General features: G+C 47.2%; 1 protein-coding gene across 9 annotated transcripts in view; it reads right to left on the reverse strand.

The window, feature by feature from the left end:
* Positions 1–5,234: 5,234 nt before the first annotated feature.
* ANKRD11 (ankyrin repeat domain containing 11) overlaps positions 5,235–25,202 on the reverse strand; it is a 295,623-nt gene continuing 275,655 nt past the window's right edge. For all 9 annotated transcript variants that reach the window (XM_080644289.1, XM_080644287.1, XM_080644294.1 and 6 more), the window contains 6 exons: positions 23,181–23,328; positions 16,086–22,711; positions 11,490–11,588; positions 11,260–11,403; positions 8,870–8,962; positions 5,235–6,534 (listed from right to left, as the gene is read on the reverse strand). In XM_080644289.1, coding sequence (XP_080500415.1) covers positions 6,349–6,534; positions 8,870–8,962; positions 11,260–11,403; positions 11,490–11,588; positions 16,086–22,711; positions 23,181–23,328 — 7,296 coding nt within the window. In that variant the 3' untranslated portion in view covers positions 5,235–6,348. The remainder of the gene's footprint in view (positions 6,535–8,869; positions 8,963–11,259; positions 11,404–11,489; positions 11,589–16,085; positions 22,712–23,180; positions 23,329–25,202) is intronic.

Below are 25,202 nucleotides of genomic sequence, written 5' to 3' on the forward strand. Positions count from 1 at the left end.
TCACATTATCCCACAGCTCCCTTAAGCTGTTCTCCTGTTTGTTTTTTTAATTATTTTTTTCTTTTTGATTCTCTGATCAAGTGATTTTTTTCAACCTTGAATTCTAATTTACTGTTTCGATCCTCAGCTTCCCCTAATCTGCTGTGTATTCCTTCCAATGTGTTCTTTATTTGTGCTATGTCATTATTTGTTTTCATAGTTACTATATTTTTCTCATGCTGTTGAGCATCTTTACCATTTTTATTCTGAACTCTATATCAGATAAGTTTCTTATCTCCATTTCATTTATCTCTTCTTCTGGAGAATTCTGTTATTTCATTTGGGGGTTGTTTCCTTGTCTACTCATTCTGGCTGCCTGTTTGGGTTTGTAACTATCTATTAGGTAGGTCTGCTACGCCTCTCAATCTCTAGTGCAGGACTCTGTCAAATGCTGTTTCTGACTAATTAGATCAGGCAAAGACTCAAAGCCTCCAGAGACCACCTCTGCCTACAGACGGATAGGATTCTGTCTTGAATTGCCCTCAGGCAATCATTCACAGGTGTGTCAGAGTTTTTTCAATAGGGTGGGCAATTGCTTCTGCCTGGAGGCTGTTATTTTCAGTCTCTTAATGGGCCTCAGAAACTCCACACGGTGGGGCAAGGTATTTTCCAGTAGGATGGGTCAACTGTCTTCCCCCCAGGCAAAGCCGCCTGTATAGCAAATGTCTGCATAAAAAAAGATGACCTCTAGCCTGGCCACCGGGGCTCAGTGGTTGAGCATTGACTTATGAACCAGGAGGTCATGGTTTGATTCCCAGTCAGGGCACGTGCCTGGGTTCCAGGATCGAACCAGTGTGGGCATGGAGGAGGCAGTCAATCCATTATTCTTATTATTGATGTCTCTCTTTCTCTCTCTCTCCCCCCCTCCCCCTTCCCTTCCTCTCTGAAATCAATTAAAAAAAAAAAAAAAAAAGATGACCTCTGCAGTGTGAGACAGTGACTCAGCACAGGAAACTGGGTTGTCTGCCTTCTGAGCTCTAACCCCAAATCCCTTGATCCTAGCTTCTGCTCACATAGCTCCAGTCCACTCTGCCCTCCCTCTACCAGAGCACAAGGTGAGTGGCTCCACAAATTTTGTGCATTGGCCCTTTAAGAGGGTGCCTGCATTTCTAGCCATCTCTCCCTGTTAGACATCAACCTCGCTGCTTTTCACAGCCAGATGTTATATGGGTACCCTTATCAGTTCTGGTGCTCTCTGCTGGAGGGCTCAGCTTGAGGATTAGACCCCAGAATTCTCAGTGGCAACCCCCCACAGCTGAGATAGTTCTCAGGAACTTCAGCCCAGCCAGCTCTTTCAGGCCTCCACCCCTCCTACCAGTCTCTATGCGATATCCACTTTCTGTCCTTGGTTATCAGGGTTCTCTCCAGTGAGTCTTCTGTTGATTATTCAGGAAGTTTTTCTGTATTTTAGTTGTAATTCCAGTTTGGTTCTAGAAGCATGTCTGTGCAGTGTCCAATTACTCCGCTACCATTTTTAATCTCCTAGTACTGACATCTTAACAAGATTGTTTCCCAATCCATGAACACAGTATGCATTTCCATTATTTGTCCTTTTTTATTTTCCCAACAATGTTTTGTAGTTTTCAGTGTACAAGTGTCTTTTTGCCTTTTTGATTAATTCCTAAATATTTTAATCTTTGTCATGTTATTGTGAATGAAATTACTTTTGTAATGAACTTCAAATTGTTCATTTCTACTAATTTTACTTTTAGTAGTTTATGCTTTACTTAGGTATTGATTTCTTGGAGTTCATCTTCTTTAGGTTTGTTTAGCTTCTTGAATATATAGGTTCATATCTTTTGCCTAACTTGGCACTTTTCAGCCTTTTATTCCCTCAAAATTTTCAGCAACATCAGCTTTCTTTTCTTCTTGTGGAAGTCCCATGACATGAATGTTAGATCTTTGTGTCCCTCAGATACCTCAGAATCTGTTCCTTTTCAAAATTTTTTTTTCACTTTGTAATTCAGATTTAATAATCTCTATTGATCTCTCTTCAAGGTCATTATATCCTTTCATTCTGCTAGTAAGTTTATACATTTCAGCTTTTTGTTTTGCTTTATTTTCTAGTCCTAATATATTCGGTTTTCTTTTGCTGTCAGCTTCTCTTCTGCAGATGGGAAAAGGCCTTCATTTCTTTTATGTTTTCATCTAAGTTGGGGGCTACTTGTGCAAGGCACCAACTTCCTTGACAGGACCCTGTGTCCAGACTGACATGTTGGCCCATAGCCCCTGGGGACTGGGCATTTGTCTAGAGTTTGTTTTTAATACTAGACATAAGATTTAGAAGCCTTTGAAGGCCAAAGTATCAGGAAGTGTCTGCAGAGGCCTTGATTTATGGGGTGGTAGACCCTCTCACAGTGAGGAATTCAGCACTCATCTGTGCCAGAGCCAGGATCCTAGGCTGTGGTCAGGGGGCACTAGGTGTGTGGAGCAGGGGGCTAATGGCAAGACACCAGTGCCTGTGGCCAAGCACTGCCTTCTTCAAGCTCAAGCCAGACCTTCCTGAGGATAGTTTGATACCCACACCTGTAGTCACCGGCCTCAGGGACCATCAACAGTATCTCCAACCAGGCACAATTCCGGACCCCTGAGTGTTCTAAAACCACCTGCCCTGGCCCTGGCCAGTGTGGCTTAATTGGTTGGGCATCGTCCTGTGCACCAAAAGGTTGCAGGTTTGATTCCCAGTCAGGGCATATGCCTGGGTTGTGGGCTTGATCCCTGGTAGGGGTTGTGCAGGAGGCAGCTGATCAATGTTTCACTCTCATGTCAATGTCTCTCCATCTCCCTTCCTTTCTCTCTAAAAATCAATTATAAAAAAAAAATCTTAAAAAAAAAAAACACACCAAAAACCTGCACTGACTCCTCAAACTCCGATAGAGATGAATACTGGGAGAATAACCGACAGCCTTTGTTTTTAGAATTTATCTATGGGGCACTTCACTGATGCCACCAGGCTATGCATGCTGTGCAGGTGGCCATATGCATGGAGTCAGGGATTCCCGAATATCTGTTGTGGCCGTATGTTGGTGACACCAAGGCATATCCCTGGGAATGAGTCCAATTTATGTTGTCTTAAAAAAAAAAAGCAGAGTTGCTCTGGCCAGGTAGCTCAGTTGGTTGGAGCATTGTCCAGTATACCAAAAGGTTGTGGGTTCAATTCCTGGTCTGGGCACATACCTAGGTTGTGGGTTTGATCCACAGCTGGTGTGCATATGGGAGACAGCCAATAGATGTTTCTCTCTCACATTTATGTTTCTCTCTCTGTCCCTAAAATCAATAAAAACATATCCTTGGGTGATTAAAAAAAAAAAAAAAAAAGCAGCAGCAGCATGGCTTGAAGTGGTGTTTTGATCAGAGTTTTGTAATTAGAAAAACAACTGATTTTTGCCCAGAATATACAATGGAACTTTGCTGGTGTCTCTGTGCCCCTTCCCAGACACACAAATGATGGGACCAGGCTGGAGGGGATTTGCACAAAGGGGAAAAGGGAGTCAGAAGTAGAGAATGGGTGCTCTCACCATTATCCCAGGCATGGACCCTGCAAGGCCACACCATTTTCATACCCTTTGGGAAAACCAAGGCCCTGCCCACTGCCTGCTCCCAGAGAGGTCAGGGCAGGCCCAGGAGCCCTACCTGCACCTGCCTGAGGAGAAAGTGGTCACAGGCTGTCTCAGGCCATTCTGGGGTACACTTTTGAGCAGGGTGCTCTGCAGTGGATGTGGCACCAGGAATCCTGCCCTGGAATACTGTGAGGCAGAGCTGGTTATCTGGACTCATTCCTATAACTCCTGCTACACCCACCAGGTATATGAAGCATGGAGAAGAGGCTGAGGGATCCCAAGACATGAGCAAGGAAAAGGGCTGTCCAGACCGTGGACCTGGACCTGTCTCCACACATTGTGCATTCCTGCAGCATCCCAGGTGTTGGGGGAGCCAACTGTCTGTGAGCCAAGTGTCAGAACAGGAGTTCTAGACAGAATAGGGTAAGGGTGATTTAGGGGAAAATGCCACTTTGGGAGCTCCTACTACGAAGGTGGCCCCCGCACACCCCCAGACTATCTGGCACACCTTGGAGCCAGCACATAGGCTCTCATCCCATTCCTGCAGGTGTCCTCCTTGGAGAGAAGCGCAGGGTGTGAATGCCCTTTTTGCTCTTTGTAATGCCCCAGCCCCTCTTGGGATGCGCTGGGCTCAAACCTCCAACTCTTGCCCCTGGAGCTGGATTTCTGTTAGCATCAGGTTGTTAAAGTGGGGACTCCACACCAGCTGCTGCGCAATGGAGAAGCTGTTAACAATGCAGACTCATCCCCAAGCAGAAGCTTTCTCAGCACAGGGAACAGGTATAGCCAGGAAGTGAGAGCTGATCAGGCCTAGACAGTGGTCTTTAAGGCCATGATGCCCAGAGACCTGCTGCCCCAGCAGCAAGAGATTGTCTCCTTCCTACTCTGACAGGCCTCTCAGGACAGATGACACAGGCATCCTGTTATGTTTCTGGCTGCCAAAGGCTGGTCTTCTCTATGTTCCCATGCCCTCAGTCTCCTCAGCAGAGAGAAAGCCTTGGTATTTTGCAGGAGCTGATAGCTCTGCCACAGGCCCTTGTTGTCTGTCTGGGGTGTGGGATGTGAAGATCGCGGTTTGGCCCCTGGCCTCCCCAACTAAATCCACCCCATCGTGAACTGAGCAGCTTCTGGGGCAGCGGAGGAGAGCCTTTCAGTAAGGGCAAGAAAGGAGGGGAAAATACATTTGACCCTTACAACAACATATGTTTGAACTGTATGGGTGCACTTATATGTATATTTTCCCCAATAAATGTTGTAAATGTATTTTCTCTTACGATTTTAACTAGAGGCCCAGTGCACAAAATTCGTGCACTCGAGGGGGCGGGAGGAGGAGGGTCCCTCAGCCTGGCCTGCGCCCTCTTGCAGTCTGGGAGCCCTTGGGGGATGTCTGACGGGTTAGGCCTGCTCCCTGGGCCTAAGCTGACAGTCATCCATCCTTAACGCTGCCACCAAAGCTGCGCTCACCAGCCGTGAGCCCAGCTCAGGGCTTTTGGCTGAGTGGTGCTCCCCATAGGAGTGCACTGACCACCGGGGGCAGCTCCTGCATTGAGCGTCTGCCCCCTGGTGGTCATTATGCATTATAGCGACCGTTTGTTCCGTTGTTCGGTCAATTTGCATATTAGCCTTTTATTATATAGGATAACATTTTCTTTTTTCTAGCTTTATTGTAAGAATACAGTATATAATATAACACACAAAATATGTGTTAATCAACTATGTTACCAGTAAGGCTTCTCGTCAACAGTAGGCTATTAGTAGTTAAGTTTTGAGGGAGTCAAAGATTTTTGACTATATTGTTCAAGGGTCAATTGTATAATTTGTTTCAAAATCAAAAGCTAATCATTTGGGAGGAAAAATGTTTAAGACAATCGAGTTTTAAAGTGGAACAATCCTCATCTCACAGTCCTGTATACTGGCCCCTCCCGGGAAGGGGACTGTCATGTACAAAGAGCATTTAATTAATTTATTTATTTCTTTACACATAACTGAAGTGATGTTACAGTACATAAGTTATTTACAACTGTGCAGTAATGTGTTGCAAAATAAATTATCTAGAAGGCAGCAAAAAGTACATTGTGAATGTGTATAAAACTGTACAGCGTTTACGGGTACACTTTTTATATGATTATTGGCTCTGTAGTGTTTCAAGTTATGTTCTCAGAAAGAGAAACAAAATGCCCAAGATTAAAGGAAAAAATATACAAACCACGTGGATTTGACTCCATTAAAAACACAACCGGAGAGTCCTGGCTCTGTGTCCCTCTGTGGCAGGCAGGTGGGCGGCGCAGCTGGCCCTCGCACAGCACAGCGTCCCAGCCCCAGTCTGAGGCCTGTGGCTGTCAGCAGCTCCATGGCAACAGGACAGCAGCAAGGATGGCACTCTCCCTGCCCTCCAACCTGAAGGTCACTGTTTGTGAGGAGTGGACGCCTTAATTTTATTTCCTTTAGTTGATCAGAATGGAACAAGAGATTTTTAAAAACGCAATCCGTTCTGCAGCTCCTGAAATGCCCGTGCAGCTGGCTGGAAAACAGATCCCAAGGCTGCCGTGTCCGTGTCCCCGAGGTCTCCTTGTCCTCCCTTGGCAGCTGGTATAAAAGAGACGTGCTCTAGGGGGGCAAAGTGCAGGGTTTTCCCTGGGTGTTCCCACCTGAGGGACAAGGTCTCCTTCTGCCACCTGGACTTGGCAGCAGTGCTGGGCTGACCCATGTGGCCCTTGCTTGTGTCCTGTGCAGTTGTCCTTGTGGTGCATCAGGCTGGCAGAAGCACGAAGTCATCGTTGACGTCTACCATGGGCACATAGAAGGAGGGCACCTCATTCACACACAGGGACTTGTGCCCGGCGGGGTCCAGCTCCTGGACCTTTAGCTGCCACTCCATCCTCTGCACAGCATTGAGGGCTGCAGCCTCATGCTGCTGCCGCATCAGGAGACACGTCTGCATGGAAAGCACAGTAGGTGAGGGAAGTGGAAGCAAGACCCTGGCCCAGATCCCAGGTACCCAATTAAGAGGACTGAGCCTGGGCCCCTCTGCCTAATCCCCCTGCCGCAATACCCACTGGGAGGATGGGGTTGAGGGACCCAGGCTAAGCTCTGGCAGCAGGATGGCCTGCCCCTCTGAATGGCCCACAGCACCACCCCTGGCCTTCTCATCCTGCCCTGTGAGTAGTCTTGCTGACCACATGAGGAGACTATCCCTGCTCTGTGTCCTCACCCTCCATGGATTTCACAACAGCATCTAATTAGAATTTGCAACTGATTTTCTTTTGTTTACAATTCTAATTTATGGGTGGTGATATTGATTTCATTTGCATTTATAGAAGTTGTATTTTAAAAAAAGGGTTATCTAGGGTTTAGTATTAAAGTGTTTAATCTTCATGAGTATATTAGTAAACAGATACTAAATCATATTAACTAGGTATAGTTAAAAACAAATAATGACTTACTGGATTACTGAAATGGGACATAACCAAATGTAGCACCTGTGGGTCCAGGGTTGGGCACATTTTGGGAACAAAGGGGATTTAAACATGGCCAGGTAGTAGACCATACTTTGGATTAACAAAGTTTGACTCTGTTACAGTGACTGTACAGAAAAATAATCTCAAGTGTGCACACAAATATTTGGAATAGAATATCACAACGTATAATTCGTTTTAAAATAATTGTTCTTTTAAAAGTGTGTTGAGGGTGGGGGATAAAAATCCTCCACTTCAGTCTTCTGGAAATAACCTCTGAGTGCTGCAGTCTGGAAGCCATGGCTCTGCACTGTCTTCATGTGTATGCTGCAATGTGTCTGAACCTCAAGATGGACCCATTTTATGAGTAGCTCAGTTACCTTCACAGGCTGGGCCATGTTTGCCTACTTTAAAATATTTTGTAGTAATTACATCTTCAGATGTTCCCATACTCCATTTAATCACAGAATTATCAATGGGCTTCTGGGTTTCTATTTTATTGGGTTGTTCCAATGAACTTTTTTTTTTTTTTTTTACATTTTCCCGAGTTTTAAATGACTCAAGGGAACTCGCTAGGTTAGATGGCCAAAATATTGTGAAATTTGATAGATACTATTTACTCTACAAAACTACCAAATGACACTTGTGCCCAACTGCAGGAACTTGCAGGGGAAGCCAGCAGTCTGTCTTCTGAATAGGATCTAATTTAACTTGTGGTTCTGAAACAAATGGTCACACAACACATGGCCTCATGAAGGTGTGGCTGCTTCATCTTCATAAACCGACTACATTCTTCACTAATTTCTTTTTCTATCCACCTTTTTTCTTATTAGTTTGTAAGTTCTTCGGTGCATTAAGGAAACTGAACTTATGTGGCATTTTAAATGTATAAAGTCTAATTTTAATGTGGTTAAAAATTATTTCTCTTTTTATTGGGAAATCTTCCCTGTGGCTCCCTTCAAGTCTGGCTAAGAGCAACGGTATGACTCTGCACCGTCACCTGGGAGCTGGGCCTCACCTAAGCTGCACCTGCACCCACATCATGATGAGATGCTAGGGCCTGAAACACCACATGGGCTCACTGTTCTCTGCTCTGTGTTTTGTGTCTATCTCATGTGGTACCTGTGTGCACTGCTATGACAACATGGTCATGGGCCGTTGAGGTAAGGAAGGAGCACAGATTAAGGCTGGAATCCTGGAAACACTGTCTTACTCTCCAAGTACAGGTAATACAGGGTTGGGAATGGGGGAGCTTTGGGTTCCCCTCCACCAGCTCTGTAGCTCGCAGTGAGAAGAGCAACAGGCACAGTCCGCTCAGCCTTGCCTCATGGAGCTTCCTAGGGTGGTGCTGACCTGTGTGTTAATTTTGTAACTGGCTTGTTATTGTTGATAAGTTTTACAGCTCATTCTCATGAGTGACCCCATGCCCATGTGCAACTCTAGCAACTGAAGATGAGGATGTGCTTCTTACTTGCTAATTTTTCTATCTCCCACCCATCCTCTGGCCTGCTGCACTGGTCAGCACATCCAGAGCAGTGGTGATGGGTGTATGCTGTGGAGGGCTCAAGGTGGGGTCCCACAGAGGTCTGACCGCCAGCTGGTGACAGGAGCTGCTCCCCGCATACCTGGACAGGAGGGAAGATACTCTAAGGAGGCAACATGGGGGTGGGGATTCCCTGAAAGTATCTGCTGGGTTCAGAGAGTCTGAAACTGTCACCTCCAAACATGGGACCCAGCAGCAGCCTCCCCACATCCCAGAAGACTCCTGGGGGCTCCCAGCCAAAGTAATGTTTTAGGGGAGTACAGTGCACTCACCTTCATGCGGTCGTACTTGTCATCCACATCCTGGAGCCAGGAGATGAACTGGCGGGCGTTGAAACGATCTCTTACAGACTTGTTTTCGTCACCCTGGAGGAGAAATCAAATATGGGCGTTTGATAGGAGAATAATGGAGAAGGCAAACCTGCAGGGTATTTCAAATCCTCCTTCCTAAGTGAAGAATGAAAGCTGTAATCTCATTCCTGAATCCACACGCTGTCGTCATGCTAAGACAAACCAGTATGACCCTTGGTTGTCCTCCTCCCCATATAGCTTGTGTAATATGCCTGGGTGGATGCTGTCTGTGATGGAGCTGCCCTGAGGATGACTTGGTACCGTCCATGAAGGCTTTCTGCATGTCTGTTACGACGCCCATAGAAGAAACAGAATTGGGAAGCCCTCAAATTCTAGCCTGCACTGCTTCTGGAGGCCACACACAGGCGCATGGTAAAGCTGGTGATGGTATCTGTTTTAACTTCTGTTTGTAAACACTGGAAGTAATTTTTTTTTTCTTCGTAAAGGGTGTTTGAGAGGCCTGAGGTGGTTGAGGGCCAGCCTCCTGGTTTCACTCTGTAGGAGCACTATACCTTGAGGTCACCATTCTCAAGTATGGCAGCATCTCTGCCTGTGATGGACTGTAGTTTACAAACAGGGATGCTTTAGGAGGAACCAGGAGACAATGAAGCAAGTAGTTTTCAGATTCCTGCTGTCTGGTTCTCCCCTGGATGCTGGAGTGGACAGCGTGCTGAGAAGAACGTGTGAAAGTCTCTCAGCCACAGGTATGTGAGCGACTGACCACCTGGTGGCTGAGCCCAAAACATATTTGCCAGGAAGAAGTGCACCCTGAGGCCTTCTCTCTTGGACATTCAGAAGGAAGTAGGAAATCCCTTGAAGACCACCATATTCCTTTCCTTTTTTGTTTTAGATGCAAAACTTTGAAGCACCTAACCCTGAAGTAATCACTTGATCCCCAACCAAATATTTTGTTTTATAGTTTGTTGACAAATGTTTTGTTTTAGGAAAAACTTGTCTCAATACAAAGTACGGTAAGTGGGGAAACTTTCAAATATATCCTTCAAGAATGTATGCTAAGTGAATGGAAAATCTTTAATGTACTAATTAAAATAAAATTTTAACTAAAACCACTGAACCCACTCCACAGTATGATACCACACAGCCACAGCCAAACCAGAAATGCTGCTCAGAACCCTAGGGGTCCATGTGATCCTGACATAGCAGGAGTTCATGCCAGCTAGGGTGCCAGGAGGTGCATCTGTCAGTAGGGCTCTTGGCGCCAAGGCCTGAACAGTGAAGGGGGGCAGCAGGAGAGGCCCAAGAGAGCAACAGTATTCTGGGAAAGTCAACATGAGCGGGGGAAAGAAGCAGAGGGCAGGCCTGGAATGATGCACACTGGGTTGTTTCTAAAAAAGTCACAGTGGTTGCTGGGGAAGAGAATAAATTGGGGAGTAAAACCCAGGGCAGACAGCCTCAGGAGACCAGGCCTAAGTGCGGCAGGCAGTAGAAGGTGGGAGAAGCAGCCAGGCTTAAGATGGACAATGGGGGACATGAGAGACTTCTTGGCACAGTTTAAATTTTAACTGTGTCCATGGACTGGTAAGAGGCAGTTGAAATCTCCTGAAGCTTGGGGTTGCCAGCAGAGCCACTTAATGGGATAGTTTTGCACCCCAGCAGACCCATGGGGGCAAGGGCACCCAAATGATTAATGACAGGTCAGGTTTGATAGGGGAAGCAAAGGGTATGACCACATGGGACAAATCTAACCCTGGGGGCAAGGGGAACCAGGATGATCAGCTGGGGTGGATGAGGCAGGGCCTCTCTGGAGGACAGATGGGCATTGCTCTGGACTCTGCTGCCCAGCCTGCATCAGATCAGCGGGAAAGTCCTAACAGGACTCTGGGAAGTGACCACTACTATGTTAAGCAGCCCCAGGTTCCCATACCTCTTGGCCCTTGGCTGCAGGACCTGGCTGCCAATGTCACCATGCTGGTGCAAGGCCACCATTATTCCCAGCATGATAGCCTCCTATGGGGGTCTTCGCTGCAGAAGGCTATTTATGCCGCAGCTCTGGGTGCTGCTCATCCTAATCATTTGAATGTTTTAGAGGAAAGTTACACTCTTCATGTGATTGAAACTAAGGCCCAGTGCAACCCAGTGACCTCAGAGCCTGTGTTTATGAGGACCCTGGAATGGGGCCTCGAAGAGCCCATGCAGCATCTCATGACATCAGCATTACATGTACTGCTATCTGATCACCCCTGCCTTCCCTTGTCCCGAGGGCAGACCTGCTCACGTGTTCAGAATAGTTTGTGGGGGCACAGATCTTCTTAGGAGACAAATGTGAGTGCACAACCTTGGCAACCACTGACCTGACTTTCCAGAGGCATGTTGTAGACCTCAGAGTCCAGCAGCATGGTGCAGGCACTAAATGGCACTGCCTGATTTGCGATGGTCCTCGCTGCCCGGCAGTGAACCCGCAGGATCTCCTGTTCACAGGAGACGATCAGTTTTTCCTGGAGGACAGAAACCATATGAGCCAATCCCAACACGGCCAGATATATCCCAGGCCCACAGTCCCCGATTCAAGACCTCTTCTTACCCGTTCGATGCTGTGCTGCAGGCGCAGCTTCCCCCTCACAGCCTCCTGCTGCTTAAACAGCTCCTTCAGGGGCTCCGCCAAGGAGGGAGGGGGTGCAATCTACAGTCACAAAGGGTGAGAGGGGGGCGGTTAGTGGAGGCTGGGAACCTGCACCAATAATAGTGACCAAGTCTGACCTGAAGACACACCTCTGGTCCCACAAAATGTAGATGCACCAGGGAATTTTCTGGAAACAATTAGATGCTCATACTCAAGAGAGCAGGCAAATGAACAATGGCACAGACCCTGGCCCAGAAAGGGAGCACTATGCAGCTATGAAAAAGAATGAAGGGGAATGAATTCCAGAGACGGTGTGAAGTGTAAAAACCAAAGTACAGAGTGTCTACACTGCTACCCTTCATGCAAGAAAGTAGAGATCAAGAACACATATGCTGTGCTGTTTGTTCAGAAGAAATATGACAAAGACGGAAGAAGAGCAAATGGGGCAGAGGAGAGGAGTAGGATGCTGGGCTATTTCCTTTATTAATAGTGAGGTTTCATGTCCACCAAATAAACTCTAACACCAAATGGGATGCAAATGCCAACATGGAACACATGCAACAACAGAGCCTGATGGTCCTACTGGGGGTCAGAGTGAGGGGAAGAGAGTGCTCACTTGGGTTACTTTGGAAAAGATACCATTAGGCAGAAGACCAGGAGAACCACCATAAAGGCCATCTAACCAGTGTAGGCATTTCATGGATGGGCCAGCACTTGTGAAATGAGACATGTATACTGGGAGTGACAGGCCAGTAAACACCTTGCAGTAAGAAGCACCGAGTCTCTGTCTTAAAGAAGGAAGATGCAAGCACACGATGAAGTCAAGATTTCAATGTAGACCACATGGAGGGATGCAGAGTAACACACCTCACCTGGCTATGTCACTCAGGACAGTGAGCACATCCTGCACCCAGGATGTGGTTTCTAAACACCATTTCCACTTGAAGGGACCACATGGTTAATGAGAGGACTCAGTTGGAACATCTTGTGAGGCTGTAAAGTGAGAACATGCTCAGAAAGATGGGGCAACCTAAAGGAGCTCCTAATGGCCAAGGCTGGAACAATTTGCACACAAAATAAGTAATGGTGATTCATGTTGGATTACAAGAGCATTCCAATCAATAAACGTAGAGAGAGGGAAGTAGACAATCATCATTAGGCCAACACCACAGTACTGACTGCTGTAGACAAGATTCACTAAGGACACTAAAATAGATAGGCACAAGCTCGAGGATAATAGGCCTTAAGGGTTTTACAGTACCTTCCCCAAGATATGTATCAACTAAAAAGGGAAATACAGCAGATGCGCCACAATGCGACTGCTGACACCAAGAACAAGACGCAACGCACCAAGACCTCACGACACATCTGTGCATTCTCACTAAAAACATGTCCCTCCATCCAGGTGTGGACATTAGACCAAACATCTAATCAATATTCCTCAAAAGTGTCATCAAACTGTGCCTTTCAAGGAAGACAAGGGGTGGATGACCAACCACAGCTCAGGAGACCCAGGAGGAGATGCATCCCAGAGCCCAGTGAGGGCACAACATATACTCTGTGCTTTCAACTCTGTCAGTCTAAAATTAGCTCAAAATAAGACATTAGAACATCTAGCTGGTCTCTTCAATGGCACACCTCGCTCATCAGGCTCTGCTCCATCCCCTTTGCCTCAAAGGACCTAGCCCCATGGGGTCTTGGTGTGCCTTCCGCTTCTGACTCTACCTGAGCCACCCATAGGTGGTACCAGGTGGGGAGACACAAACACAGTGGTGCATCTAGGTGTAAGCCTTTCTTGTTTTTGGGTTTTAGTATTCTAAGGCACCACCATTTCTGGATCCTCAAGAGAAAGCACCAAGACCTGGTGCCACAGTTGCTGGAACAAGGCCTCAAGCCTCTGGCCTGGAGAGAAATCCAGGAAAGCCTGGGTGCTCAATTATGTGGTAACAGGAAGTAAAACAGAGCTTTCTTCTAAAAAGGCATGAATTCAGTAGAAGTAGAGATGTATAGATCACTGACGGGATGCACCCTGGGTAGGAGTATAATGACGTCTACTATTTTATTTTCTAAACTTTGTCATGGTACTCTTTTATTTTGGTAACTGAAATTTAAACAATAAAACAACAAAAAGACTCAGCAAACAACACATCTTAGGCCAGATTTTTCAGAATCTAGTGACCCAGATGAAGGCAGACAGCTGGATCCTCCCAGGCCAGAAAAGGGCAAGGTTGCCTCAGTCTCCCCTCCCTGGAATAGCTCGGGGTTAGTGTACCAGGAGAAGGGAGTGTGATGCTGACATCCCGCTGGGTTCAAAGCTAGCCATGCTCCCTGGGAACAAAGTGCTGGGCTGGGCAGGAAGGGTGGTGGCCCTGGTAGTTGGGCCCCCATGCCTCAGCCATTGAACCTGATGCTCAGAGCCACTCACCCTCATTCAGAAGATACTGGGTGTCAGTCCTGGTTAGCTAAGCCTGCTGCCTGATGGAGAGCCAGCACAGATACTGACTTTTGGAACACCAAAATCTGACAGCAGAACACATATATCCAACATGACCCTCCTTTGGGACAGGAAGTTCCCTCTGGGGAATCCTGACCAGCATCCTTTCAACAGCTGTGACTGAGGCTCATTCTGGGCCTAATAGGCAAATCAAACAGAAGTCCTGGCTTTTCTTCAAGGGGGTGGAATGGTCTAAGAAATGAAGCAAATCAACTGCACACTGTGTGAACAAGTGACCCCTGGGGAACACATTAGGCTGGAGTCCTGGAAAGCCAGGAAGGTTGGGGCTGAGCAGAGGAGGACAGAGGTCTGGCTCCACTGTAAAAGGATCTCTTTGCCTGCTCTGCAGAGAACAGACCCCAATGGGCAAGGAGGAAGCAGGAGCTGGCCTAGGTGAGAGAGTAGAGTGGGACAAGCAGTGACATGGGAGGTGCTGGCTGCAGAACCTTATAGATGGATTTGCTCCTGGCATGAGGATAAAAAGGTGATGTGCAAAGTGGGAATTAAATGTGTCACATCTGCATAAACCAAGAGTCATCAGGTTGAGGTGGAGGGTGAGCCACCAAGGGATGAACATGGATGAAAGAAAATGGAGGATCTGAGCTGGTTTGACTCAGTGGATAGAGCGTCGGCCTGCAGACTGAAGTGTCCTGAGTTTGATTCTAGTCAAGGGCACATGCACAGGTTGCAGGCTCAATCCCCAGGAGGAGGCATGCAGGAGGCAGCTGATCAATGATTCTCATCATTGATGTTTCCCTCGCTCTTCCTTCCTCTTAAATCAATAAAAATATATTTAAAAAAGAAAGAAAATAGAGGCCCTAGATACAGTGCTGAGACAGATGGGTGCTGACTGAGAACAGACCCGCTTGGATAGAGAAGCCTGGAAGCCCAATGAAGGGTGTGCTTTGAGCAAGTGACAAAGGTGGCAGGGTCACTTAGGGTTCCAGTGGGATGAGAACTGAGGCCTGACCTCAGGTCAGTAACATGGAACTGCTGCAAACCAAGATAAGAGATGTAGAGGAGTTCAAGGGTGACGGGCTAGGGTTGGAGCCAAGCCATACATCCCTGTGGAGGCCTTTAGCTGTTAAAACAAGTTGAGAAAACTCTTTTTCTCCTTGGCTGCTTGAAGACTGGCTACCATAATGAATGACACAATTAACATCTGGACTAGGAAGTTCATGAGCCAACAGGTTACTACAGCAGAAACAAATGGTCACTGATGTCCTTCACCCTGGGAAGGCAACAGTACCTAAGACAAATTCAGAGAAAACTAGCCAAAATGTGTAAGACCACACCAGATGTCATCTTTGTATTTGGATTCAGAACCCATTTTGGTGGTGGCAAGATAGCTGGCTTTGGCATGATTTATGATTCCTTGGATTACGCAAAGAAAACAGACTTGTATAAGACAACCTCAAGAAAACAGAAAGAAATGCAAGAATGGAATGAAGAAAGTCAGGAACTGCAAAGGCCAATGTTGGTGCTACTAAAAGTGAGCTGGAAAGTGGATTCTTCAGTGACTATCTGTGGTGATTGTATAGATTTTTCATGAGAGGACTAATAAATTAAGAACTTTTATGTGAAAAAAAAAAAGGGAGTTGAAAGGAGGCACTGAGATACAGAAAGGGGGAATGCTGTGCAGGTGTGCCCGACATGGAGGTGGGGGCCTTGGTCAGCAAAACATTGGGGAGACCAGGGACTGAGCAGCACCAGGGTTGGCTCTAGTTGGAGATATGCAGGGTGCGGCCACAGCAGACAGGGAGCTGGGTGACAGTCAAGAGGGCGTGGGCATGGACCCAAGGGCACTCAATGACCCAGTCAGGCACTGGATGGGGAGATCACATAGGAAAAATGATGAATGACAAAGAGGAAACGGGATCTATTGACACAGAGGGATAGTATCAACATGGACATCCATGTTGGAGGGTGGTCCCCAGGATGGCACATCTACTCCAAGCTCTGGCATCCCAACAGTTTGGCATTTGCATTTAGACATACAGCAAACAGGGTCCTGACCTGTTGACTGGCACCCTTGGGGGCTGGGGCTCCACCTTGGTACTCACCACTGGGATGTGCAGCTTGCTGAGCGGTTTGCCATCTAGGAGGTAGGAGCCTGTATAAGTGACGTACTCAGCATAGCACTGGGGTGCCTGTGGGGTGATGTAGCAGAGGATCTTTCGCTTCTCCTCAATCTTCTTCCTGATCTGTAAGTATTCAAAGTACGGATTGGATCTGTCACTGTGGTAGGGCTCTATATCATCCAGCTTTATGGCATCGACGATGGCAGCCAGTGTCTGCTGGATCACCTCCCGTGTCTGCTGTGTGGATGTGTTCATTTGCTGCTGCAGCTGCTGGCTGGAACGTTGAAAGCGGCGTTTGCGTGGGTGCTGGGCCTGGGGGTCCTCCTCCTCAGAGCATCGACCCTTTGCTCTGGGGGTTGGGGCAGGGGCAGGTTCCTTCTCAGAGGGAGGTGAGCTCTGCTTGTTCTGGTTGGCCAACATCTGAGCCCGGTTCCTGGTCATGCGCTGGGGGATCTCCTCCACTTTGGGGGCTTTTGGGGCTTCGGCTGTGGGTCTGGGTTCTGGTTCTGTAGTTTCAGTCTGGATGCTTCCTGAAGGCCCCTCAAGCCCAGCACTGTCATGGGGGCCAGCCCCGTTCACCACCTGTGCCTGTGCAGGGCTGTCCCCAGGGGGCTCAGGTGTGCTGTGGGATGCTGCCAAGGTGTCTGGGGCCTCTACCTCCTCGTCTCCACTACCTAGTGGATGCTGCTCTGGGGGCGCTGGTGTGAGCCCCAAGCTGGAGTCGGAGGCCTCAGGGGCCCTCCCCTCTGACACAGCCTCAGCTTCCACTGTGGTTTCCAGAATGTCTGGCTTTGGCCCCTCTGAGGGCAAGGGCTCAGGCTCAGGCTCAGCAGGGAGCCGGGTAGCTGCCTGATCAGGAGACAGCACAAGCTGTTCCTCAGCAGCTGATGCAGCCACATCCCCACCGTTCAGGACCACAGGGGCCCCTGCAGGGGTATTTTCTGGAGGAACAAGAGTACTCTCTTCTACAGGTTCTGCTTCGACATCAGAAACATCTTTAGTTTGTAGAGGAAGCTCTGGCAGTGAGAAGGGCCCCAGGTCCAGGTCGTCCTCAGAGTTGGGGAAGGTATCAGGCCAGGGGACTGGATCAACCTGTCCAAGGGCAGAGAGACTGTGGCCATTTTCTAGGAAGGTATTTTCCAGAGAACTCAGAGCCTCCACCGGAGTCACGGTGGTCACACACGCAGGCTCCGGGGGCGCATCAGGGGCCGCTTCAGGAAGCGACTTGCAGTTACTAAAGAAGGACTCAAGCCTGGAGGAAGGGGTGAAAGGGGCTGGTTCTTCTGCAGTGGAGATGGCAGCTGGGATTGCTTCTGCCGAGGCATCTTTAACTTCCTCAAGTCCTGGCTCAGGGACTGACAGAGGATATGGGACAGGGGAGACCGGGTAAGGGGGCTCTGTGGTGCTGAAGGGCCCAGGTGCAGCAGGGTGGAGGGACTCGGCAGGGCAGAAATGTTTTGGGGACTCTGAGAATCTCTGTGGAGACTTAAGCATAAGGTCCGATCCCATGGGCCAGCTGACAGGGTTTTCAGGGGCACTCCCAATTAGGCTAGAAGAGAGGCCCTGCTCCGAGGTAGCGGGATGAGCCCACTCAACCGGCTCCTCTGTGATTACCGTGCTGAAGGGGCCCTCATCCAGGGGCTCCAGGTAGCTGGGCTCTGGGGGGATGATGGCAGCAGTGGCCTGCTGGTCCTCTGTGGCATCCAGAGGAATGCCCAAGTCAGGGGGAAGGGTCCCCTCCATGGATGGGGCCAACAGCTCATCTCTGTGCGAAGTGGGGGACTTTGCTTGTAAACCAGAGAAGGCACCCTCTGGAGAAGGGGTGGTGGTGACCACGGTTGTGGGTGGGCAGTGCAGAGTGTCCACCTTGGGGGAGGGGATGCCATAGTCTGGGGAGTAGTATGCCGGGGACAAGCAGGCAAACTTCTCCGAAGGACCTGGGGGCACAAGGGCCTTATCCTCCAAGTGCTGCCCTGGTGAGTCGTAACTGGATGCGGTAGGGACACTCTGCTGTCTGAACAGCTTGTCTCCAATGCTGAATTCTTCTTCAGGAGTCCTCCTGATATCAACAGAGACCGAGCGATAAAGGTTTGTGCACAGAGGCCTTGTAGGCGTCTGACTTGGGGTTTCCGAAATCCCGCTCCCTGCAACAGAGAATCTATCAAAGAAGGAGGGGGAGCAAGCGCTGGCAGCTGTGCTGGAGACGGGCGGAGGGTCTGTGCAGTCAAATATGAGGTCAGGATAGTCGTCAGCACTGCAGGATGGGGTCCTGGGCGTGTGCATCGCCTCCTCGTAGCTGGGGCCAGACACCACAGATGCGGGGGTGGGCACCCCGGTGGGCCGATTCTGGTCAGGCCTTGGAGAAGCGGGCAAGACCTCTTTCATATGTGGTCCTGCCAACCAGTCTCTGGAGTCCACAGCTGGTCCTGGGTGGGGCTTATTCTCAGGGACTGGTGGAACAGGAGCCAACTCCTTGAGCTTTTTGTCTTTAAGGGCAGGGTCCAGCCCCAGTGGCTTCTTTGGAGGGATATCCAGACTCTTCTTGCGCATGTCCTCACCTGGCTTCATCCTCTCCTTGAGCTTAGGGTCTCCAGACCTGTGCCTCATCTTCTCCATCTGTTTCATTCTTTCTTTGTGCCGTTTGTGGCGTTCTTCAATCTCCAGATCTTTCTGGGAAAGCATTCTCTCGAAGCTGGTCATCATTAGATCGCCATCTCCCAGAAGTTTCTCTCTGGGCCTGACATCTTTCTTGCCTGGGTCTTTAGACAGTGGTAACTTATCATTTCCATTGCTGATCTTTACAGAGTCACCTTTTTCTTTATCTAAAGTTTCCTTGAATTTATCCTTTAGTTTGGTCTCACTGAGTTTCAGGCTTTCATCCTTGGTTTTATCTTTAAAGGAACTTAGAGGACTGTCCTTGTCTTTGACTGCAGGTTTGTGCTCGTCCTTGTGATGTCTCAGGAGCCCTTCACCGTGCTTGTCCCTGTGTCTCTCCTTCTCATCTCTCCACTTCTCTCGATGCTTCTCTCGTCTCTTCCTCTCTTTTAGGATACTGATTGCACTAGATCCATAAGGCTTTAGTTCCTTTTCTATTTTCTTGGAAGGTTCTCTTTCAGAATCATTTTTATCTTTCTTTTCTGTAGAAAACAATTCAATGGTTTTATCTAATTCATCTTCTATGTCAGTTTTTGTACTGTAAGAAATACCATAAGCATCAGCATCCAAGAAATCCTTTTCATACTGGTTGGAGTCCTTTCTGCTGCCAGTGTCCTTGTAATCATCATTTTTTTCTTTTTTTTCAGACTTTTCTTTTTTGCCCCTCTCTCGATCATGGCTTTTCTTGGATGAGGATGAAGAGTGCCTATGCCTTTCTTTCTCCTTCAGCTTCTCCTGTGGGCAGTTCTCCTTGACTCTCTCCTCTAGAGGCTCTGTGAAAGACACCTCCAGGAGGGCACTCAGGCCTGGGTCCTGCCCTCGGTCCGTAAAGCTGTCAGAGGACACCTCACTAATCTTGTCATTAGAATCTTCTCTGTATTCATGCAGAGCTTCTTCCTCCAACTTTTCCAGCAGGCTCTTCTCCACCTCAGCACTTTTCGACACCTTTCTCTCTCTGCAGTGCTCCTTGTCTGGCCTCTCCCTGTGCCTGCTCTTGGCCTTGTCTTCTGCAGAGGGCTTCTTCTCCACCTTCTCGGAGGGCTTCTGTTTGTTTTTCTTTTCCTGAATAGAATCAACTGAAGTTCGGTCTTTCCTGTCCTTATATTTTTCTGTTGACTCTTTATCCTTCTTCTCTTTGTGCTTTTCAAAGACTTTTTCTTTCTTGTCTTTCGCCCCTTCTGTGGTTCCTTTTTCCTTTTTCTTTTCTTTAAGTTCTTTCTCTTTCTGCTTTTCTAAGTGCTGCCTGTCAACAGAGTGCTTCCGGTGTCTATCAGAGGGGTATGGCTCCCTCCCATCATCTTTTTCCTGAAGACTGTCCGCCCTCTGCATTTCACTGGCCTCTCCAATTTTGAATCCACTTGCTGTATAATCATCTTTTTCATCTTCACTTTCATCTGTGAATATATCAGCAATATACCAGCTTTTCTCTTTGCCCTTTTTCTCATCTTTTTTTTCAGAGAAGTCTTCCGAGATGATTCCAGGGAAACTCTTCTCCTTTTTTTCTTTAATTTGGTCAAGAGATGTTTTTCTTTCCTTGTCTTTGCTATGTATATCTTTATGTTTTTCTTTAGTATCTTTTTTCTCTTTAAAACATTTATCAAATTCTTTGTCCTTCTGACATTTTTCAAGGATACACTTTTCACTTTTATCTTTGTCACTGGACTTATCTTTATATTTTTCTAATTTTATTTTTTCCTTCTTCTCCTTCTCAAGGCCATCTTTCTTCTCCTTCTCTCTCACTGAATGATGCCTTTCCCAAGGCTCCAGACTCTTCCCAAAGTCACAGTCAGACCTGTCCTTGAATACACTTTCACAACTATACTCCTTCAGGTCTTCCCTGTATGCCTCCTCGGCCTTCACTCTGCCATCTTTCCGATCCTTGGTGCTCTCAAGAGGATCCTTTCTGTCTCTGCAGATGTCGCTCAGATCTCTGTCCTTTCTGTCTCGCCCGCATTCAGCAGACTCTCTCCTTTTTTTGTCCTTTTCTGAAAGATAGCTGGGGACATTTTTATGCTTTTCAATTGGGTCTTTTCTCTTCTCAGAGTTTTTATCCAGATAGTCCCTGTCTTTCTTCCTAAAGAAAGCATCTTTGTCGCTCCGTTTTTCACTGTAGTCTCGCTTCTCCCGGTTTTTGTTTTCCCGCTTCTTCTCCTTACTGTCCTCTTTCACCGTTTCCAAGATCAGCCTGGCCACAGAGTCATTTTTAATGTCCCTATAGTCTGTCACTGGAGAATCCCAACTATCTTCCCCTTTGAAATCAAAGGACGAATCAGACAAGTCAGAAAACCACCGATCTTGTTGATCATCAGAAAGGCTAAATTTGGTGTCTTCATTCTCTAGAAACTGACTTTTGTTACAATAGTCATCAAAAGCAGAATCTTCCCTGTAAATTTTTTCTTTTTTTGGCTTTTCTTTATCTTCTTTGAAAGTCTTTTCCTTCTCTTTTGAAATTTTGTCCTCTTTAAAATCATTCTTTTTCTCTAATTTTGAGGGCCTGTCCTTGGACTTTTTCTTTCTTTCCTCTTTGTACAGTCTCAGTTTTTCCTCTTTTGGAGACTTTTCCTTCACTAATTTCTCCTTTTCTGCTTTATTTGAACGGTCTTTCTCTTCTCGGAAAGACCTGCTGATGTCTTTGTTTGTGTCTTTGATTCTCTTGAGTGACTTTTCATCTTTGGAGACTTTTATTATGTCATCTTTAAAGAGCCATTCTTTTTCTTCTGACTTCATTTTGCTAAGCTTCTCTTCTTTCTTAAAGTGATCTCTATCGTGCTTTAATACTTTTAACTTGTTTTCAGTGGAAATGTCATTGTCTAAAAGTATAGCTTTGTCTGACCTTTGCTTGGAGTCCTCATATTCATAAGTGAAACTTTTCAATTTGAGTTCCTGACTTACTGAACACAGCCCTTTCTCCTTGTTTTTGTGTTTGTGTTTTGTTTTATGTTTCTTGACCACTTTCCCCTCCTTGTCAAGCTTGGGAATGGCACCGTCCACACTGGGGTGGAAGGAACTCTTCTTCTCTGACAGAGTGCTCTGTAGGCTGCCCCGTTTCCTATGTTCCTGCCTCTTCCTCAGTGGCTTCAGTGACTCTACACTGGAGCCCTCAGAGGAGCAGTCAGACTCACTTGTCAGTCTTGTTCTCGTGGAGTCTGATAAGGAACTGACCTCTGACCAGGCAGGAGAAGAAATGGTTTTCCAATTGTCTGTCCGCCAGTGCTTGGCATGCTGGTCTGTGTGGCTGGGGTTATGCTTCTGGGTGGCAGAGCTCCCATGAGATGAGGTGGAGGAAGCAGACAGGGAGCTGAACAGGGAGGGGTCCTTCAGCACCAGCGGGGACTCCTTAAGGCAGCCAGAGCTCCCCACCGAGTCCCCATCGTCCTCCCCGCTCTCTGAGGACTCACTCTCTGACTCGGAGGAACAGAATTTGTCACTCCTTTTCCCAAACCGCACTTCTTTGCCTTTCGTTTCTTTCTTTCGCTTCTTTTTCACTTTATTTTTTTCCTTCTGCTGCTTAGAATTAGAAGGTTCCCGTGTTTTATTACTGGGCAAAATTGTGTGTGCAGAGAGTCTCAGCTTCTCTCCTGTCCCCACAGTGACTCCAATGTCCTCCTCATCTGATGTGTCTGACAAGATGCGGTGAGCCGCTTTCTTTGGTGCAATCGTGTTATTTTTAGTGTAACTTTTCACTTCCATTTTGGGTATAGAAATAAAACTATTTGATTTAGTCTCTTTTCTGTAATCCTTTTTCAGTAAGTGTTTGTCATCCACTGGAGGGACTCTGTCCTGCTCGTCATCCTCATCAAACTCATACTCATCCTTGACAGGAGTCACAATTTTCTGGGGCTCTGGATTCTTAGCTTTGTGCTTTAGTCCTTTTTCAAACTCAGAGTCTGTGTTATTTCCATCAACTGAACTAGAAGGTGCAAATGATGGGGCGTCTTCCTCCTCTGAGCTCTCTGTTGGAAATAAGGAGAAAGATGTCAGAGGCAAATTCAAAACACCTAAAGACATAGATGGGGGAAAGCTGTCTCAGGGATGACCTGGAGAAAGGCCTCCCCAAGCACTTGGTCACCCCTAGGATGAGAGTCCTGGAAACCCCACAGAAAGCATTTCACTTGAGTTAGTGAAATCTGAGGCCAACCATAGGCTGAAGGAAACCAAAGAGAAGTTTGTGCAAAGACAGGTTGGTATCTTAGGATAAGTCTGCAGGTTTTTTGGTACTGAAACCCCAGGTCCTCAGTCCAGAATTTCCTGTAAGTGCCAGGTGTCTAGGAGGTTGGGATCTGGTGTGCTGATCTGCAGATGAAAGCCAACACTGCCTCCGTTATCACAGCAGTACTGGGAGGCTTATACCCCAGTGTCACACACCATGTTCCCAAACCAATGACCCCCACCCTGCACATAGCCTGATGCCCAGCCACTGACCAGTTGAGCTCTCCTCACTGGATGTGTAGGTGCCCTTGCCCAACAGGAGGTTCACCATGGTCGGGGAGTTGGCCACTTTCAGCGGTGTCTCGCCCTTTCGGTTGCTCTGCTGAGGATTTCCTCCATACCGCAGCAGCAGTTTCACCACCTACAAGACAGTAGCAGATGCCTGAGGATGTGTTCTGAGAAACAGTGACTGTACTATAGTAATTGTGTAAAACTGTAACTTGTTCAGAACCTTGAGCTTAACCAGGGAACAACCCAAGGCAAAGGGCCAGAAGTTGGTGGGCACAGCACTTTCTGGTGGGGTCTCTAGACCTGTGCCTCTTCCACAGGAAGGACCCTAACAGAATCCTGGCACCCCTCCCAGGCTCTCTTGCAGGTAGAACAGTTTCAAGACCTCCTCACTCATAATGAGTCGACCACTTCACTGGAATCTTTTCACATAGGATCTCCTCTTGTGCCAATGTGATAAGCTCACCATCCAACAGGGTCCAATGATCATGAAAAGGGTTCTAGTAGTTTAGGGGGAAGTTTTTTATTGGAGGAGGGTTTACAAAGAGAGGAAACAAGGACCAAGCTTCTGTAAGCAGGTTTATTTTATGTTTTCATTTATTTTAGAAAATAAGATAATCTCTTCAGTGCTTTATTTTATATGGGTAAGGATGGCCAGAAACACTCAAGGTAATCTTTTAACAGTTCAACTGTTTGTAATCAGCAACCTGGGCTGATTATATGCCAGGACAGCTGATTCACTGAACTGAAGTACAAATATTAAATTCAATCTCAACTTTAGTCCAGTCAGTCTGAGATAAGAGCATGAGAAGAATCTTTAAAAAGGACAAAACTCTTGTTACTCACATACTCTATTTTCACTCAGTAGTTACAATTTCTACTGCTCTATCAGGGCAGTCTCCTATTGCTGCTCTAACAAATCACCACCACCTTCGTCTTACAATTCTGGAGGTCAGAAGTCCAAAATTAGTCCCCCTGACCCCGCTGATGTGTTGTACTGGCTCTTTCCTTTCCATGCATATAGCGTTCCTGGCAGTGAGGTGGACTCTGGTTCCATGTCCATGTTGTCTACCAGCTAATGTCCATTCCAGCTGCTAGAGGCCACTGCATTCCTTTGCCATGGCCCCTGACTCTAAGGCCAGCAGTGTAGCTCAGGTCTCCCTCAAGTCTTCCTCCTGCCTCTGCTTGCAACTCTGACACAGCCGGGAAAGGATCTCTGTTGTCAGGACCCTTGAAGGCCACTGGGCCAGCCTAGATAATCCACGATCATCTCCCATCTCATGGTCTTTCATTTTCTTCCATCTGCAGCCCCCTTACCATGTGAGGTCACATGTCACAGGTTTCAGGATCAGGATGGTGATATCTTTGGGGGCCATTATTCTGCCTCTCCCACCATGACTCCACACTCTTTGGCATTTTCCACAATAGAAAGTTTCAAAATGACAAAAAAATACAGAGATTGCAAATGACGACTCCCTTCCTCTCTACTTCCTCACCTACCTGCTTCACAGCCAGCTTCATTTCACCCACATCTGCCCACTCCTCCAGGTATTTTTAGCAAATCACAGACATTTCATTTACTTTTTCAGTATACTTCTTTAAAAGGTTTCTTTAAAATCAAGAAACTATAATGCCATTATCTTACCTAAAAAGTTAACTATAATTCCTAACATAAAATATATAATCAGTGTTCAGATTTCTCTATTTGTCTCAGAAATCTTTTAACTCAGAGTGCCCTCCCAATCTCTCTCTCCCCTGCAATGACTTGTCAAATTATGTTCATCACACTCTTGATGCTACTGGTTCCCCGGTATCTGCCAAAAGTGACCAGGCAGAGCTGTCATAAGGAGCATTTTTGATCTACTGGTGTCATCATCCTCACCATGCAGGGGCCTCGTTAAGATGGCTCGGGTAATGACTGCAGCAAGACTTTATCTTTGTGACCGCCCTGCTTTCTGGTAGCACAAAATGCACCAGGCACATCATGTACTAGTATATCTCCTGCTT

The sequence above is a fragment of the Plecotus auritus genome, assembly GCF_963455305.1.
Source record: "Plecotus auritus genome assembly, chromosome: 10".
Lineage (NCBI taxonomy): Eukaryota > Metazoa > Chordata > Mammalia > Chiroptera > Vespertilionidae > Plecotus > Plecotus auritus.